A 20,593-nucleotide genomic window follows, 5' to 3' on the forward strand; every position below is an offset into this window, starting at 1 on the left:
GTGTTCTCACCTCTGCTCAGTGTAACAAGAAAAAGGCTTTGTTTTGGTCACTACAGCGGAGACACAGACTTCCCTCTCTGTAGTCAAGTTGTCAGGGGAGTCACTGACCCCGGCAACCAAGATTACTGGAATTTTATTTTTCCATTGCTCATCTTTCTTCTCAGACCTTCTCCTTTAGATCTTCCACTCCCATTTCCAAACATCTGCCTAGTTGCTATTATTATTAAGCCCTAGCAACCACATTGCAGACTAAATTCCATGAGCTGCAGAATATTTCAAAAATCTCAAATGGATTCGTTGCAATTTGTCTCCGAATACTGTGGTCTACATCATGCTAAACATTCATTTTAAGGGGAACTACGCCCTTTCTATACGACCACTATCAGGTATGAGGGTGGTGATCAGTTTTGAGCCAAAAAATGTGAAGTCATAATGGCCAATAATCATCATCGGAACAATGATATAAATGATATAAAGCTTAAATGATCCTGTGTGTTTGATATTGGTCTCTGGACATGTTCTGGCCATCCAATCAAATCTCATGGTGTATGTCCCACTATAGAGACAGATCAGTATAGAATAGTCTTGTCCTATATCAGCCGCTGTGATTCTGCCGCTATTAGATACAATAATGTCTCTTTACACTCGACTCGTGGTGTAAATGTTTGTACTAATTGCTGAACAATATTTGTCTTCTGGAAAGCAAAAAAATCCCCCAGAATTCAAATGGCGACGTGTGAAATGTTTCCTTTCTTGAAGAAGGTAAAATTCTGAATTGTGTTGTTGTGAGTTCTGGACACTTCACTATATAAATGACTCACAAAGTGCAGGGAAATAAATAAACGAGTCCACTCGCCTCCGAGTTTCAGCCACACTTTTATGAAGTCGGGATTCTTTCCGTACAACGTGCAGTGAATAATTCAGCAGGAAGATAAATAGAAATACAGTCGAGTGACAGATGGAAGTGACAGATACAAGTGACAGATACAAGTGACAGATACAAGTGCAAGTGTCGCTCTGGTTCCTGGGGCCCAACACACAAGAACCAACACAGAAGGAAAATGAGTGAGAAACGTCCACAGAAAAGAGATGTGATGGGAGAGTCCACCAAGATTTAACGTGGTATCCAATGGGCCAGTGAGTGGGTAACTTTGTAATTTCAGCCATCTGATTGGTAGGATCTCAAGAATGCTTGGGACCTGGGGATTTCCGTTTATAGGATCTTTCCATAATTTGGAACTTCATACCTTAAGTCTACTAGAAAATCATATAAACATGAAATAAAGCCAATAGGCTGGTTTTGCCTCCAATAAGGATTAATTATATCTTAGTTGGGATCAAGTACAGGTATGGGACCTGGAGTTTTTTGGTTAAGGGATCTTTCTGTAATTTGGATCTTCATACCTTTAATTTACTAGAAAATCATATAAACATGAAATAAAGCCAATAGGTTGGTTTTGCCTCCAATAAGGATTAATTATATCTTAGTTGGGATCAAGTACAAGCGAATGTTTTATTATTACAGGTATGGGACCTGTTAACCAGAATGCTCTGGACCTGGGGTTTCCAGATAATGGATCTTTCTGTAATTTGGATCTTCATACCTTAAGTCTACTAGAAAATCATATAAACATGAAATAAAGCCAATAGGCTGGTTTTGCCTCCAATAAGGATTAATTATATCTTAGTTGGGATCAAGTACAAGCGACTGTTTTATTATTACACAGAAAAAGGGAATCATTTTTAAATATTTGGATTATTTGATTATAATGGAGTCTATGGGAGACAGCCTTTACATAAGTTGGAGCTTTCTGGATACCAGATCCCATGCCTGTAAGAAAACAGTAGCTTGTACTAACTTGTAACGAAGATAAACCTTATTGAAAGCAAAACCAGCCTATTGGGTTTATTTCATGTATAAAGGAGAAGTAAAGGCTAAAAGTAAGTGAGGTTTATCAGAAAGGTCTATATAAATACACCAGTAACCCCTCAAAGTAATGCTGCTCTGAGTCCTCTGTCAAACAGCACATTTCTTTCCTTCTATTGTGTACTCATGGGCTTCTGTATCAGACTAACTGTTTTCAGCTTAAACCTCCAGGGCTAGGGCTTGAGCATGCTCAGTTTGTTCCTCTCTCCCTCCTCCCCTTCCTGCTTTAATGTGAGCCCCTCGGTACAGATTCAGGCATCGGAGTTCACAGGCGACATCTTCTTCTCTTCGGAATGTGACCGGCGTGTCGGCTCATGTGAAGTTGGACCAATTTTCTGTTTGGCAACAACTGCACATGCGCCGAAACTCACGAAAATTGCTGAAACGCCGGTCTCATTCTGACGATTACCAAAGCGGCTGAAGATGGCGCCTGTGAACTGTGATGCCTGAATCTGCACCGAGGGGTAAGTAAAACATTGGGGGCATTTGCCCAGGGTAACACTTGGGCTGGAGGGAGGAGGGGTCTATGTAGGGTTTTTTTAAGTTTAGGGTTGAATTCTCCTTTAAATTATATTTTAGTAGACTTGAGGTATGAAGATCCAAATTATGGAAAGATCTGTTATCAGAAAAACCCCAGGTCCCGAGCATTCTGGATAACAGGTCTCATACCTGCAATGTAAAAACGATGGAAAAATAAAAGTTGCAAAAAAGCAGATATTCTATAAAATACTAAAAGTTAAAGGAGAACTAAGCCTTCATGAAGAAAGAGAGGATGTAGGATCCCATTGCACACAAGGACAGGCTTTTCAGAATTGCAAAACTTTCTTTTAATGCAATGAAAATAAACTTTTCAATACAAGTTTAACTGTAAGTTTAGTGAATGTGTAAAGGTTCTACGTCCATTTTATTTCAGCTACAGAACCTACTGAATGTATTTGCTTACTAAGTAAAATCACATTATAAGGTGCAGAAAATCAGCAGAATTTTGGGCAATAACAATTCAAAGTAAATAACAAACAACGTTGGTTTCCTTTTGTTGGAAAGTGATGGGTTTGTGGCAGTTGTGTGTGACACTCAGTCAGGTCACATGGTCTGGAGCTGGAAGACTCGGGGGCCCTTCTTCAGGAGATACCCTTGGTCATTTAAGGAGCCTATAAAAGCTTCAAAGTCAATAACCTGAATAAAAAATCACAAGAAAAGAGAGTTTAGTGCAAAGTATGTTGCCATTGGTCACAGGATTATAAATGTATATGGGGGGGTACACTGAAATGATACCCCTCCCCCAGTCTAAGTACAGACACAACATTTGGACAGTGGAGCCTGGTTTTCACACCAAAATTGACATAAATAAATGAAGGGGATTTATACCCTCCCATATAACAATGTCATTGTATTGTTCTTCTGAGCATTTATCACATTTAGATTAAAGGGGAACTAATACGAAAATTTAACATAAGCTTCATCACACTGAAATAAGAAACTTTGATGTACAATTACATATTCTGCATTGTTTCTAATCAAGTTTATGTTCACTCTCTCAGCATCTGTTTCTCTTCATTCTGTCTTCATGCAGCAGTTGGGTGTCAGATATTCACTGACAGTTACATCCAATATATCTTATAGGGGGGCTCCTTTTGCCTAGAAGATGTATTAGAGGTCACTCTATTAAACTCACCAGACATCATGTCTCTCTACATGCAGGATTTGTGCAAAAGGCAGTTATTTTGTTACATTTTGTTTGTACTGGAATCAGTTATTTGAGTGAGCTCTAATTCATCTGCTAGGAGGTTGGGTGTTAGATATTAATTGACAGTTAGATCCAATATATCTTATAGGGGGGCTCCTTTCCTAGCAGATGAATTAGAGCTCACTCAAATAACTGATTCCAGTACAAACAAAATGTAACAAAATAACTGCCTTTTGCACAAATCCTGCATGTAGAGAGACATGATGTCTGGTGAGTTTAATAGAGTGACCTCTAATACATCTTCTAGGCAAAATATATTGGATCTAACTGTCAGTGAATATCTGACAAACAATCCCTGTGTTGTTTAAAGGGTAAGGCATTTTTCAGTAGCAGTAGCACAAAATGTCTCTGTCTTAAATATATTGATAATGGGTTGAGTGCAGAGGATCTTGTATTTGACTATATGTATTTTGTGGTCACAGCCTCATTGCACCCCCGCCTAATGGTTTTATAAATTAGTGGTGAGCACAACTTTCCCTTGTTTGTTATAGTGAATGTCTGACACCCAACTGCTGCATGAAGAGAGAATGAAGAGAAACAGATGCTGAGAGAGGAATAGTGACGATAAACTTGATTATTTCAGAAACAATGCAGAATATTTAATTGATTGTATTTAGAAAGGTTCTTATTTCAGTCTGAGGAAGCTGAACTTTAGCGATAGTTCCCTTTTAAGATTTGAATTATACGAGATGTTTAACATGACACATGTGTAACCTGAAGTGTCTCTTGATGTGTCCCTGCTCGGTTCTATTTCTCAGTCTAACAAGAGAGAGACATCAGGAGACACTTCAGCCCTTGCACCTTCATGATATGAACAATATAAACGTCACTTTATTGATTCCTTCAGTCATGTGACCTTCTTCCTCATTGTCAGCCCTAATTGCAAATGGCCAGATTATTTTATATAATAGGGATTCTGCCCCTTTTAAATATATTCCTGCAGCTCCTTCGTGGGATAAGAGGCAGGTAATTAATGGATTCCACATAAGTCGCTTGTTAGAACAGGATGAAAACAATTGCACACAACATAAATCTATTTATATTTTATTTGACTGGCTACAACTAAACATTAAAGCTCCGTTCCCTGGACAACCTGAATGTACGCGGCACCATTATACAAACCTGTATTTGTAATTCTCTGGCGATTTGGCGAAGTTGCTGAAACTCAAACAGATTGTTGTAGGTTTGTTCGGCGACTTTATTGAGGGCGGATACAAACTTTTTTGCTTTTGATCGATTGCTCATTCCTGAACCGTGTTGTGAGCGCTGAAAGTCCAGCTTTCCAAACTCATCAGAGAAGGTGCCCAGCAGGCTACGAATCGGAATAATAATAATAATAATGATCAATTTAACGTGTACACGGACAGACATATAGTCACAAATGATTTAAAGGAGAACTAAAGCCTAACTAAAGAAGTAGGTAGAAATGTTGTACATGATGTTTTGTGCTTGTGTACCAGCCCAAGGCAACCACAGCCCTTTAGCAGTAAAGATCTGTGTCTCCAAAGATGCCCCAGTAGCTCCCCATCTTCTTTTCTGCTGATTCACTGATTCACATGCTCTGTGCTGCTGTCACTTACTGAGCTTAGGGAGCCACTCACAATATACAGTACACATAGAATAGAAATGTCACAATATAAGGCTGATTAGTAATTAATACACATAATTACTACATGGCAGCACAGAAACCAGTGCAATTAGCATCAGAATTGAATAATCAGCAAACCTGTAGCATCAGCTTATATTACAGCCAGGGAAGCTCATTTTCTGCTGCTGGATAATTAGTGACGAGCCCTAAGCTTAGCTTCTCAACAGCCAATCAGAGCCCACTGAGCATGTGAGTGTCACAGACACTTTCCAAGATGGTGACCCCCTGTGACAAGTTTGAAGTCCTGGATCATTGCTGCTATTGACAAGCTGAAACTTTAGCCTCGTGCAATAAGTTCACTATAGAAAATAGGCCATTTTTAGCCACATTCATTTTTAGGGTTTAGTTCTCATTTAATGACATTGTATTTGCAGATCTTTCCTCTTTATATATAATCTTTCAGTCTTCTCATGTATGAGCTGCTATTCCTACCTGCAGTTCTACTAAAGGACTCGTTACTCCTGCTCACTCACAACACTAATTACCGCTACCAGGGGCACAAGTATAAAGGAGACAAACCATGGGGGCCCATAAGTGTAGAAATACCATTGGGGCCCTAAATTCAATCAATACTGTTAAATGAATTTGCTGCGGGAGCCACACCACAAACTGCTGCTGCTGCTGCTGCCAAAAGCTCCAGTGATTGTGCTGCAAGTCCTGTATGAGACGTTATCAGAGAGAAATCCTCTACAGCATTTACCGTACTTTATCCCAAGTGTTCTGTGTCCGTTAGATTTTGTGTGTATGTTCTAGGTAGGGATGCACTGAATCCAGGATTCAGCCTTTTTCTGCAGGATTCAGATTCAGCAGAATCCTCCTGCCTGGCCGAACCAAATCCGAATTTGCATATGCAAATTAGGGGCGGGGAGGGAAATCGTGTGACTTTTTGTCACAAAACAAGGAAGTAAAAAATGTTTTCCCCTTCCACCCCTAATTTGCATATGCAAATTAGGATTCAGATTCAGTTTGGTATTCAGCAGAATCTGTCGTGAAAGATTCGGGGGTTCGGCTGAATCCAAAATAGTGGATTTGGTGCATCCCTAGTTCTAGCACTTTGTGGTGCCACGTGGAAGTAGTACTAGGCCACGTGTAAAGTTTGTTTATACAGAAGCAGCGTAAAGTCCAATTGTTTTTATGAAGGTATTTAAATAGAAAAAGAATTTATAGAAGGTTTATATAAAAAAAATAAACATTTCACAGCTGAAATGAGGCGTAAATTACCTGTACTTCATTATTTGAACCACCTCTTCAGCATCTTCTTTAGTGGCCTTTTCTCTCAACTCCAGTCTTGCTCGTGCCTTGGCAGAAAACACAAATGAATGAAGCCGATACACACATTATAGGATTGACACACAGACACACACATTATAGGATTGACACACAGACACACACATTATAGGATTGACACACAGACACACACACACCCCCAGCGCCGACTACTGAGCTGCAAATCCGTCAGTGCTTAGAGAGTGCAAGCATTTTAATCATCACCCATAGCCACCAAGTTCATCTCAGCTCGGTTGTAGTCACAACAGATATAGATCTTTGGTCATTAAAGTTCAGATCCAATCACATTGTGAGGGCTATTATAAGGCCAATAAGCTGTACTATAAGAATTTGTTTTCTGGCAGTTGATCAGTTTTTAAGGTATAATAAAAGATACTGTATGTTTTAATGCTTGAACATGGATTCTTTAGTGGTACATAAAGATTACAGGGGTGTCCACCCTCCAAACACTGTTTTTAGTTGAGATGCTTTTTAGACCAGAAATAATCATTTCGATTGCTTGCCATCTTTTATTTTTTACTGTTTTTACAAAATAGAAATTTGAAGGCGTTGTTCACCAAACACTTTTTTCGGTTCAATTGTTTTCAGGGAGAAATAAAGACTTTTTTAATTTACTTCCCATCTTTTATTCTTTACAAAATCTAAGTTTAAAGTCCCTGTCTCAGATGTTTGAGTCTGACAGCTCAGTAATTCAGGTGCAGATTCTGTTACAATTTTGCAACATTTAGTTGATCTATTTCTCAGCAGCATCTCTGGAATATTAGTAACTATTGTATCAATTCTAACAGCCGCCTGTAATGAAACTCAGCAGAGACAAAGATAACAAATGGATCAACTAAATATATCAATTTAGATCAGTTAGAGAGTCGGCGACCCCTGGCCAGAGCTGAGCAGATCTGCTACTCTCAGCCTCCAGAAATACACAGGCTGACAACAGCCGGAGACGTCAGCTTTAGTGATGTGCGGGTCGGGATTTCCCCAACCTCCATTAGCCCGCATCCGCACTTCCAGGTTGCTTTTATAGACCCGCCCGATGACGTCACAAAAGGGGCGGGGCGAGCAGGCTCAACGTCTATAAAAGACGAACCCGGAAGTCGGAAGCAGTCATTTGAGGGTGGCGAGCGGGGAGAGCAGGAGAAGAGCTCAACCTGGACCCACCACCTGCGAAGAAGCGTGCGAGGTCGACCCAAACCGGGTATCAGCCGGCCTGCCCACACCCCAACTCTCTGTTCTGTACCTCTGTCAGTCTGATGAGAGACTCCAGTTGTCTTGTGGTAATGGGAGTACTGTCTATGCCTTGGTTTTGTTTCCTTAATTCAAGATAGAAGTCCTGAAGAATCTGAGCTGCATCAGGAGACAGACTTGGATGGACATACTGGCGAGCGTAGCCAACAAATTTCCTTAATAGCTGGTGAGGTAGAGCATCAAAGTGTTCCCCAGTCCTCAGCTAAGAAAACAAATCATAGAGAAAATGTCAGTTATCAGCTCCTGTAAACTGGTCGTCTTTATTTGGCTACTACATTAAAGGGGATCAGTGACCACATATACAGTCACAAGTGTACAACTCCAATTCCCTTCAAATAAAATGTATTAAATACAATGAAACCTCAATGTTAAAGGAATTGTTCAGTGTGAAAATAAAAACTGGGTAAATAAATAGTCTGTGCAAAATAAAAAATGTTTCTAATATAGTTAGTTAGCCAAAAATGTAATGTATAAAGGCTGGAGTGATTTGATGTATAACATGTCAGTCACAACACTACTTCCTGCTTTTCAGCTCTCTTGGTTTACACTGATTGGTTACCAGGCAGTAACCAATCAGAGACTTGAGGGGGGGTCACATGGGTCATATCTGTTGCTTTTGAATCTGAGCTGAATGCTGAGGATCAATTACAAACTCACTGAACAGTTATGTCCCATGTGGCCCCCCTTATAGTCACTGACTAACTCAGAGTTAGAGAGCTGAAAAGCAGGAAGTAGTGTTCAGGCTATTATGTTACACATCCACTCACTCCAGCCTTTATACATTACATTTTTGCCTAACTAACTATATTAGATACATTTTTTATTTTGCACATCCTATCTATTTACCCAGTTTTTATTTTCACACTGAACTGTTCCTTTAAGTCCCCTGATTTTAAGTTTTCCTGCATTTTACATTTGTGGTGCCACCAATTTATAATGCATTTCATTGGGTGCATTTGCCTGATTTTACATCAAAATTTTGTCCTGCTTTTTTCCTCTATGAATGTTATTATTTGTGAAATAAAGAGGTATAAAATATGAAGCAGATGTATATTTGCCTGTAAATGTTGAATTGCAATGAGTCTGCCCCTTATCCAGTCCTGCACCAATCACTTATTGCTTTAGCTTGTGTATGTGACCGACACGTGCCCCCCATAGTGTAACATTAACCCTTGTTATTAACACACTAAATATTGGATCTCAAAGTAAAACTCACTCCTGCGCTTATATCATTTCAGTACTTGAACAAAAGTTATTTTAACACATTTCCCTCATTTTACATTTTCCCTGATTTTAGTTAATTTTTTCCTAGTTCCCTGGAAAACATAAAATGGGGGTTCTACTGTATATTAATGATATAATTCCCATTTTCAAATCTGAGTCTGTAAACATCAAGTGTCCTCCCTACAGACAATATCCCGATCATCGTTGCCCTGACTCAGCCTTCTTTATTCAAGTGTGTTGGCTGCAATTAGCAACTGTTCTCTGTAAAGGTCAATAAACATCAGTCTTAAGCATCTCGGAGCCCTCTAGTGACCACACAGAGGTACAACCATATATACTTAAATAATTCTCCAAAGCATGCTTATAAGCTAAAAAATATAGTTTATTACAACAAGGTATTAAAAAAACATTAGAAAATCCCCTTAAGGCGCTTTAAGGGGATTTTCTAATGTTTTTTTATACCTTGATGTAATAAACTATATTTTTTAGCTTATAAGCATGCTTTGGAGAATTATTTAAGTATATATAGAAACTGTTCTCTGACCAAAGTGCATTGCCATTTGTGTACATTACATAGACCGTGTATTTAGACCCTTGTCCAATTCTTGGATTTTATAAAATAAATCGATATGATTACACATTTTCTAACATATCACAGCCTCACTTTCAACAGTTAATTTGAGTTTCAATAACTTGACGGCATCAAAAGGATTTGCAGTATTAGTTATAGAGAAAGATGGGAGAACTGGGAAAGGGTGCAGTTACTTTTGGAAGGCACTGAGTAAATACACAGCACCTTGACAGCAATAATCCTTTATACAAATATCGACTCTTACCTTCAGTCTTTCCCCTAAGGGCCTTTCAGAGGGCACCTCTAGAATGGAGGTGTTGGAGTTCTGGGTATTTATACGTGTTATATCCACACTTTGTATTTCCTTAGCCCCAGATCTCATCGCCATTACATGCTCTGACAGCAGGTGATCATGGTCTTCATTTGGGGTATCGACAAGAATGAAAACTAAGTCAAAACGAGAAAGCAAAGCACTTCCCATTCTGTAAAAGAACAAAATGATAGGTTTTTATTATTATTATTAAGAGAGAGAGAAGGAAATGTAACCTGTATTAGTATATGATCAGCACTAGATGCCTCTCAAAGTATCATTTTATTCAAAACACGAATCCAGAATATTATATTTGTAATATAGAAATCTGTTCCTCCCATTGATTCTGCAGCAACACTAAACAAAATGATATTTGCTTCATTTAAGAACTGCAGTTAACATTAAATAAGGACAAGTAAAACATCGGGTACATATTTCACATTAACAGAAGGCCATTTTGAACTGCTAAAATTACAAACAGCAGAATATTAAGATTTCTCAGTGATCTTGTTCTTAATCACCACCACAACCTGCCTCAGTGTTACCATTTCAGCTGAGTTGAGCCCCAGAATGTCACCCCACCACCTGGTTAATGTGCAGCTTGTAGACTGCAGGCTCCGAAAGGAAGAAGTGCAAGCTCTGATGTCACCCAGGACACAGGGCAAGTGAGGGTTGCAGGAATCAAGTAGCCCAGCAAGGACTTGTGTGTGTAAATGAGATGCTACCAATAAAAAAAAGTGCAAACGAGGTACAGAGTTCAAACCCTTAAAGGAGAAGGAAAGCTACCAAACCACTTTATTGCCAATAGATTATCCATAACAGTGCAAACTAGAACACTATGGGTCAGATTTACATAGGGTCGAATATCGAGGGTTAATTAACCCTCAATATTCGACTGGCGAATGTAAATCCTTTGACTTCGAAGTCGAAGCATTTAGCGCTATTCCTACGATCGAACAATTCGAAGGATTTTAATCCATCGATCGAAGGATTTTCCTTTTTGATCAGAAAATTGTTAGGAAGCCTATGGGGACCTTCCCTGTAGACTAACATTGGCCTCGGTAGGTTTTAGGTGGCGAACTAGGGGGTAGAAGAATTTTTTAAAGAGACAGTACTTCGACTATAGAATGGTTGAATAGTCGAATGATTTTTAGTTCGAATCATTCGATTCGAAGTTGAAGGTCGAAGTAGCCCATTTGATGGTCGAAGTAGCCAAAAAAAACATTCGAAATTCGAAAAGTTTTTTTCCTCTATTCCTTCACTCGAGCTAAGTAAATGGGCCCCTAAATTTATTCTGCAGAATGCTTTACCAAACCTGAGTAAACAGCTCTAGAAGCTCTCTGTTTGTTTAGGGTAGCAGCTGCCATCTTAGCTTGGTGTGACATCACTTCCTGCCTGAGTCTCTCCCTGCTCACTCATAGCTCTGGGCTCAGATTACAGCAGGGAGGGGAGAGGAACAAACTGAGCATGCTCAAGCCCTAGCCCTGGAGGTTTAAGCTGAAAACAGTTAGTCTGATACAGAAGCCCATGAGTACACAATAGAAGGAAAGAAATGTGATGTTTGACAGAGGACTCAGAGCAGCATTACTTTGTGGGGTTACTGGTGTATTTAGGTGGACCTTTCTGATAAGGCTTATTTAGTTTTAACCTTTCCTTCTCCTTTAAAAAAAGCAATATCATCCAATGAGAGAGATGCCAACAGCGGCACTAGAACACAAAACAGCCTCTTGAATGATCTCTTGAATTCATTGTTCTGAATCAATATGCCGGGAGGACTGAAAGCCTTTCAACTCCCAATAAATGAAAGAAAGAGGAAATAACTCCCTAAACTCCCAGAAGGCGAGTTCTACAGAAGAAACTTGATTAAAAGGCACTCACTTTAAATTCTCAGACACGGTTTTTCCTTTGTTATAGTGCCCCCCAACAGGGTTAGCAGCAGCGATGATGGATGTCCTGGCCGGGAGGCTGCACACAATTCCAGCTTTAGCCAAACTAATGCTCTGCTGTTCCATCGCTTCCAGTAATGCCTGGTGCTGGTTCCCCATCTTATCAAACTCATCTATTCCACAGATACCTAAAAAAAAACCATCAGATCAGGTAGTAATGACACTCATTTATTAAAAAGATTTATAAGAATTTGTTTGGGGTTGAAGGGAAGACTCAGGACCATTGGTCAAAATAAAAGACATTTCACTTGGCCATTTCTCAGGTTTAACAGCCACCTAGAAACTGAAATGAAATGTCATTTGGAGTACTAACCCCAAGGAGTACTAACCCCAATATGTAATAAAAAGCACTATGTTTGCCCAGGAGCAGTAACCCATAGCAACCAATAGGATCTCTGCTTTTAAACAGGTGCCCAGTAATTCTACCTTCGCTATGGGTTACTGCACCTGGGCAAACTCAGTGCTTTTTATTACATAACCCCCTAAATGTTTTCTGTCCACAAAGCATCTATGTGCATTTTACCCAGAAGAAGGGCCAGACAGTGAGCATTATTCTTGGCAGAACTAGGGATGAATCAAATCAAGCTTTCAAAGTTGGCCACTGGGGGTCACCATCTTGTAACTTTGTTATACATCTTTGCAAGACCAAGACTGTGCACATGCTCAGTGTGATCTGGGCTGCTTAGGGATCGTCATAAACAAAGCTGCTTGAGTTCTGCATGGCTGGGAAGTAAGGCGGGGGCTCCCCCTGCTGTACATAAGTAGGATTGTTTCCCTGCAGAGCAGTTAGGGACCGTCTGACAATTCCTATCCACAGCAGTAAATGAAGGGAGAATTTCACTGCATACAGTCAGGTTTCTTATAAAAACAGCACACGTTTTTTAATTAAAGTATATTGGAGATAGGTTTCTTTTTCATTAAAGGAAGTAAAAATTGGATTTTATTTTTTTGCTTTTCCTTGTCCTTTAAGTAAATAATGCCTTTTTACATCTCTTGCCTTGAGCCACCATTTTGTAATGAAGAGATCACCTGACCAGAAATACTGCAGCTCTAACTGTAACAGGAAGAGATCACCTGACCAGAAATACTGCAGCTCTAACTGTAACAGGAAGAGATCACCTGACCAGAAATACTGCAGCTCTAACTGTAACAGGAAGAGATCACCTGACCAGAAATACTGCAGCTCTAACTGTAACAGGAAGAGATCACCTGACCAGAAATACTGCAGCTCTAACTGTAACAGGAAGAGATCACCTGACCAGAAATACTGCAGCTCTAACTGTAACAGGAAGAGATCACCTGACCAGAAATACTGCAGCTCTAACTGTAACAGGAAGAGATCACCTGACCAGAAATACTGCAGCTCTAACTGTAACAGGAAGAAGTGTGGAAGCAAAAGACAAAACTCTGTCTGTTAATTGGCTCATGTGACCTAACATGTATGGTTTGTTATTTTGTTTGTGTGCACAGTGAATGCTATGGTCCCAGGGGGCGGCCCTTATTTTTTTAAAATGGCAATTTTCTATTTATGATTACCCAATGGCACATACTACTAGAAAAGTATATTATTATTAAAATGGTTTATTTACATGAAGCAGGGTTTTACATATGAGCTGTTTTATGCAATATCTTTTTATAGAGACCTACATTGTTTGGGGGGTATAGTTTTCCTTTAACAAACACTCACGCAACTCTGTTCATTTTGCAATTGCAATGCGGAACTTGGTTGCTGTGACACTTGGCAATTTGGCTTTGAGACTATTGGGAATTTTCATTCCTGGATTAACCCCATTTTTTGAAAGGTGTCACAACAAAGGATATGGTTTAATCTGTTTAACCTTGATCTCCGAGGACGAGTGCCCCGGCTTCCAAGCCAAAGTCTCCAGTTGTAGTGTCTCTGGATAAGGTGACGGTCAGTCCGGAGGTGGTGGTAGTGTTTCCACAAACATAAACACCACGAGGAGCCACGTTGCACACTGCCTGCAAACCATATGTTCTGGTCAATGACATCACAAGATATGGACTTTCTTTTCTTGAACATACTCACTACCAGTATATGAGAGGACAATACATGTTTTAATCACTTACATTTCTCATGGAAAGAAAGTGATAATACCGACAATAAAGCGTCCTGGGTTGCTCCTTTCTTACAGGATCATTATTTTGAGGATTTTTCGTGCATTACTTTGAAACAATCTGATAACGGATTTGAAAAGTTTAAGGATAAAGTGGTTTGTAGTCTTTTTTTGTAGCAAAGTAACGCTGGCAATCCACGAATAGATCCAATTGTTAAGGTTACCAAGCAAATGGATCATAGTCCAATATGGCCACCCACACGTTGGGCTGATCACTTGGTCTGCGGGCCAACGGCTGGATCCTAATATGGGCTTATGGGGAGAGTTATATATAATCAAGGTGAACCTTGATAAAGGTCTCTGTTGAGACCAAAATGTCGGTTCAATAAACTTATATTTCTTTGTTCATCACCAAAGACCTGAGAGTGCGGTGTAATATGATGTTTTATAACCTACAGACTCCTGCACCCAGCCTTGTAACTTTGTATAATGGAGTGCAAACTTTTGGCTGTATATGGTGAATACAGTACCCCCTCTTGTAAAATATAAGGATATTATAAGTTACAGAGGAGTTTCATGACCATATAAAAGTACGAGGCCGAAGGCAGAGTTATACAGGTCATGGAACTCCGAGTTAACTTCTAATATCCTCATATTTTGCAACAGGGGGGCCTTTATTTATTATAATACACAAATTTCAGTGAGTCATGTGACAGAAATGACATCACTACTCACCATTTATAACTGATGACATCAGAACTCACCGTTTATAAGGATATAATTTACAAGATATTCATGGCTTTTGTGTATATATATATATATAATACACAAAAGCCATGAATATCTTGTAAATTATATCCTTATAAACGGTGAGTTCTGATGTCATCAGTTATAAACGGTGAGTTCTGATGTCATTTCTGTCACATGACTCACTGAAATTTGTGTATTATAATAAATAAAGGACCCCCTGTTGCAAAATATGAGGATATTAGAAGTTACCTCGGAGTTCCATGACCTGTATAACTCGGCCTTCGGCCTTGTACTTTTATATGGTCATGAATCTCCTCGGTAACTTATAATATCCTTATATTTTACAAGAGGGGGTACTTTATTCACTATATATCTTGAATTATCTATGGTACGTACTGCTTATATGTTGCTGTGTAAGTAGTATACCATATGTGGCTTGCTATAACCCTGTGTTGATCAATGGTGCAGAATAGATCGCAATACACTGGGGGCCCCCCAATAGCCATAAGAGTAAATTGCAAATCAGGTATAAATAAGTGATTTGACCAGTTTGTGTGGCTGAATTATTTTATTATTCTACATGTATGCTTTTAAAGTTATCAATTATAGATGCACTTTATGAAACATATGTATATTATGCATATATTATATGTATATATATTATGTCTGCTTAATAGCACAATTGCACTTGTTTTTATAATATCAGTGGAAATAAATGCACACGGTATAACATTAGTATATTTTTAATGCATATTGCGCTTTGTCACTTTGTAACATTTCACAGCACCATTGTACTAATTATTTGCAACAGTCACTTTATGGTATTGATGTCACTTCCTGTTGATGGGTTTATGGGTATATATATATAGATATATATATATACACACAAGTGTGGAGTATATGCATGGTTGCCTTGAGAAAGGTCCCTGTGTGGACCAAAACATCACATCGGCTGTTCAAGTAACGTTTAATACACTTTCAAGCATTTCACGACATATCTCCATGTTGCTGTTTTTTTTATATTATATATATATATATATATATATATATATATATATATATATATATATATACATACACACACACACCAGGAATATTGTTTTGCTGAAGAGTAACCATTTTGTTAGAATCCACTTGCAATATGTATAAATATGAGAAAACAAATACATACTTGCAACATCTGACTTTTCCCTAAACCAGGGTCTCCTACCACAAGTATATGAGGATCTCCTCGGATGGGAATCCTGTTTTTATCATCTGCGTACTTCTGGCAGCCCCCAAAAAGTGCCAGTGACAGTCCGGCTTTGACCAACTGAAATAAAACATGTTGTCACTTTCACAAATGGACAGAGTTTACACAAATATAGATTCCATTTAGTTTACACACACAAAAAGGGACACACTCTTTCTTTCACAGCTGTATACTTTTCAGAGACATATGTAGAAGTAGAACGTTGGACATTTACAAAAAGTAATGGAAAGTACTGTGGAGGTGTGAGGGCTTACCTCATGTCCATATATTGTAGGACAAAGTGAGCTGAAACAAGAAAATACATATTATTCTGTGCTATTTTGTGTCTTAAAATGTTTAGGGCAGACTACCTTGTATACACTGTGTCTTTGTAAATCATAACTACTGTTTTTTTTCAGTAATTAGGGAGTCCTGCAGTTTAAAGGAGAAGGAAAGATACGGAGGTAGTTTATTGCCAATAGATTAGCCAAAATAGTGCAAGTTATAAAACGATATTTATTCTGCAGAATGTTTTACCAAACCTGAGTAAAAATCTATAGACCAGGGATCCTCAACCTTTTTTGGCCCGGGGAACGGTGGACCGGGGGAGGGAATCGGGAGGGGTCAGCGTCCAATTCTGAAGCGCTGGCGTCCAATATGGCGGCCCAGTTGAAGACTGTGCGCAGCCCGTGACTGGGCCGCAGCCCGGCGGTTGGGGACCCCTGGCTAGACACTCTCTGTTTGTTTAGGGTAGCAGCTGAAGTATTAGCTTGGTGTGACATCACTTCCTGCCTGAGTCTCTCCCTGCTCACTCATAGCTCTGTGCTCAGATTACAGCAGGGAGGGGGAGAGGAGCAAACTGAGCATGCTCAAGCCCTAGCCCTGGAGGTTTAAGCTGAAAACAGTTAGTCTGATACAGAAGCCCATGAGTACACAATAGAAGGAAAGAAATGTGCTGTTTGACAGAGGACTCAGAGCAGCATTACTTTGAGGGGTTACTGGTGTATTTATAGATCTTTCTGATAAACCTCACTTAATTTTAACCTTTCCTTCTCCTTTAAGTTGAAATATCAGCTTTGGTGGATAAAAATAAGCATCTTTGTTTTAACATAAATTTTTAGAAAACGTTATTTTTTTACATTCCAGCATTAGTCTACACGGAATATCTGAACCAAGACAAGAAATATGTAGCAATATCCAGGTATGGGATCTATAATCTGAAATTCAGACTTTTTTCGCCTGTAATTTAAATCAATATTTAAACATGAATTAAACCCAATAGGATTGTTTTACCACCAATATGGACTCCTGCAGCTTAGTTATCATCAAATATAAGCTACTGGTTTATTATGACAGACAAAAAGGGATTGAAAGGAGTAGAATGATTTGCTTAAAATAGACTCTATGAGCGATGGCCTTTCCCTAATTTGGAGCTTTATGGATAGCGGGTTTCCAAGACAGAGATCCCATACCTGTGCTGTATATTTTGCCTGTTTCTCAGTCTACTCTAGCAGCGGTACAATACTCACTTGACTATTAACTGAAAGAGATTTTCTTGGGACTGAATTTCCTGGATAGCATAGAGGTCTTTGAGAGAAAAATCCATAGAGGCTCCATGATTGCCACTATCTTCTGTACTTTTGCCTTTTTGTCCTTTGCTGTTACTGACAGAATTGGCCTCGATGTACAGAAGGAACATGCATTTGTTATTTTTATTCTTAAAGCCACCTGAAAGAATGGAATCACTTGCATAAGTATTGTTCTGCTGCTTGTATTGGCTCCCTGACTAATAAACCTTTAAGCTGGCCATAGAGGGACAGATCCTAATTGAGGATTCGTACGATTTTCGGATCGTGTGTGGAGAGTCCCGACATCTTTCGTCCGGCGGAGATCGGTCGTTTGGTCTATTGGACAGGTTTGATTTTGACCCGCCGGAGCCCATGGCACATCGTAATCGGATCGTTCAGCCATGCTCGTTAATGGCATATCGGGGAAAGATCCGCTCGTTTGGTGATGTCGCCAAACGAGCGGATCTTTGCGTCTATGGCCACCTTTACTACCTTGTACATGGTCTTGGAATTTCAGTTTAAATCATACACCACGAAAGAGCCTTTTATATCCCAGTGAGTTTCACCAATCAGGACCATAATATTTGATATGAAGGGTTGAATTGAAAATTAGAATTTTAGATTTTTTTTTTTCAAAACCGTCAAATTCGAGTAGGGGAGTTATTCAAAGATGTATTTTTTTCATACTCTGGCCCTTTAAGAACTTAAATTCAACCCACCTAAAACTTGCCAAATTGCTGTTTAAGTCAATGGGAGAGGTCCAGGGATCAATTTAGAGATGTTTGCAGTCTTCCTGACATTCAAGTTTTTGTTTTTGAAGAAAAAGCTAGAATTGAGTTTGATCAAATTCGATTCGAATTTTCGGGTTGTTTCAAATAGTCCGCATTTAAAGAATTTGATTTTAATAATACATTTCGATTGGTCAAATGTCAAATTTATGGGAGTTTAGGAGAGTTTTAAAAAACTCACATAAATTTGACCTTTGATAAATGTGCCTCTGAGGGTAACAATATTTAGAGGCACATTTATCACGGGTTGAATTTTGAATTCATACAAGTTTTTTTTTAACTCACAAATTAAATTTTACTTGAAATTTGAATATTCGAATATTTATTATTAAAATCGAATATGTAAAGCTCGGACACATTTTACCGACTCGAAACGGATTCGACCCAACTTTTCTCCGAAAAAAACTTTAATGTCAGGAAGGCTACAAACATCACCAAATTGATCCCTGGACCTCTCCCACTGACTTAAACAGTAATTCAGCAGGTTTTAGGTGGTGAATAGTCAACTTCGAATTCTTAAAGGGCGAGAGTATGATAAATCTCTAAAATCAAATTTGAATTTTTTTAAAAAACTCGACTTGAGTTTCGAAAACTCCCTAGTCGAATTTGACAGTTTTGACCATAAAAAAACAAAAAACGAAAATTCTCATTTTCAATTCCACCCTTAATAAATCTGCTCCTTACTGTCTTGGATGAGCCAGCCAGATATTCTAATTTGCTCCTTTGTAAATATGTTTTATGCAGCATAAATCCTAGCTGATTGTTCTCTTCTATTGTAGTCCAAGAATACTAATAACTGTTAAACGAAGGTTCTCTGAACTAGCACATCCCTTCCTTCTAATGATCTATATATCTCTAGAATACATAATTGTTAATGTATTCCTAATAGTTTGAAGTCTTACAGCTTTGTAAGGCACTACAGACTTTTAATTGCACAATGTAGTTGTAACTAGTTATTTGCAGGCACTTTAAATAGTAATCAACCTGACCCCTACATACCGTCTCTTGTATTTGATACTTTGACAATGCCTGTTACAGTAATCATGTCGCCAGGAACACAGCTGTCTACCAGATCCTGAATTAATTCACACTCAACGGTTCTTGGAATCCGACCTGCCTCTCGCTGATCATCCGACATTAGCTCCTGGACTCTGTTCCAACAAATACAAGGCATACATTAATATTCATTCATTTTTTAACACATAACATCATCTGTTGTAGGTGAACAGGCGCTGAATGCAGTCACCATCTAATCAGTTGTTTTCAAAGAATGAAGTGGGAAATGCCAAAAAAGCCTGAGACAAGTCCAGGTGTAGACTGAAGGTTGCCTGATCCTTCTCAACCAATTTGGGAATCTACAGCAGCTACAACTACAATAAGTGTTTGATCCTTCATAGCCAATTGCTGCGATCTCTGCACAGACTGGTCAGTAACAATCGCAGAGCTGTGGAGTCGGAGTCTGAAGCAACTTTTCAAGCACAGGGTACACAGTAGATAACAGATAAGTACTACTATAGTTTATATAAACAAGCTGCTGTGTAGTCATGGGGGCGGCCATTCAAGCACAGGATACACAGTAGATAACAGATAAGTACTACTATAGTTTATATAAACAAGCTGCTGTGTAGCCATGGGGGCAGCCATTCAAGCACAGGATACACAGTAGATAACAGATAAGTACTACTATAGTTTATATAAACAAGCTGCTGTGTAGCCATGGGGGCAGCCATTCAAGCACAGGATACACAGTAGATAACAGATAAGTACTACTATAGTTTATATAAACAAGCTGCTGTGTAGCCATGGGGGCAGCCATTCAAGCACAGGATACACAGTAGATAACAGATAATTACTACTATAGTTTATATAAACAAGCTGCTGTGTAGCCATGGGGGCAGCCATTCAAGCACAGGATACACAGTAGATAACAGATAAGTACTACTATAGTTTATATAAACAAACTGCTGTGTAGCCATGGGGCGGCCATTCAAGCACAGGATACACAGTAGATAACAGATAAGTACTACTATAGTTTATATAAACAAGCTGCTGTGTAGTCATGGGGGCGGCCATTCAAGCACAGGATACACAGTAGATAACAGATAAGTACTACTATAGTTTATATAAACAAGCTGCTGTGTAGCCGTGGGGGCAGCCATTCAAGCACAGGATACACAGTAGATAACAGATAAGTACTACTATAGTTTATATAAACAAGCTGCTGTGTAGCCATGGGGGCAGCCATTCAAGCACAGGATACACAGTAGATAACAGAT

At 39.0% G+C, this 20,593-nt stretch overlaps 1 protein-coding gene across 2 annotated transcripts in view; it reads right to left on the reverse strand.

The window, feature by feature from the left end:
* Window positions 1-2,735: 2,735 nt before the first annotated feature.
* mcm8.L (minichromosome maintenance 8 homologous recombination repair factor L homeolog) overlaps window positions 2,736-20,593 on the reverse strand; it is a 37,267-nt gene continuing 19,409 nt past the window's right edge. Inside the window, exons 9-19 of one of the 2 annotated variants that reach the window (XM_041562313.1) lie at window positions 19,317-19,468; window positions 17,491-17,689; window positions 16,237-16,267; window positions 15,902-16,042; window positions 13,744-13,885; window positions 11,838-12,033; window positions 9,915-10,131; window positions 7,847-8,056; window positions 6,544-6,620; window positions 4,797-4,986; window positions 2,736-3,103 (exon numbers count right to left, since the gene is read on the reverse strand). In XM_041562313.1, coding sequence (XP_041418247.1) covers window positions 3,011-3,103; window positions 4,797-4,986; window positions 6,544-6,620; window positions 7,847-8,056; window positions 9,915-10,131; window positions 11,838-12,033; window positions 13,744-13,885; window positions 15,902-16,042; window positions 16,237-16,267; window positions 17,491-17,689; window positions 19,317-19,468 — 1,648 coding nt within the window. In that variant the 3' untranslated portion in view covers window positions 2,736-3,010. 2 annotated transcript variants of the gene reach the window in all.

The sequence above is a fragment of the Xenopus laevis genome, chromosome 5L (assembly GCF_017654675.1).
Source record: "Xenopus laevis strain J_2021 chromosome 5L, Xenopus_laevis_v10.1, whole genome shotgun sequence".
Lineage (NCBI taxonomy): Eukaryota > Metazoa > Chordata > Amphibia > Anura > Pipidae > Xenopus > Xenopus laevis.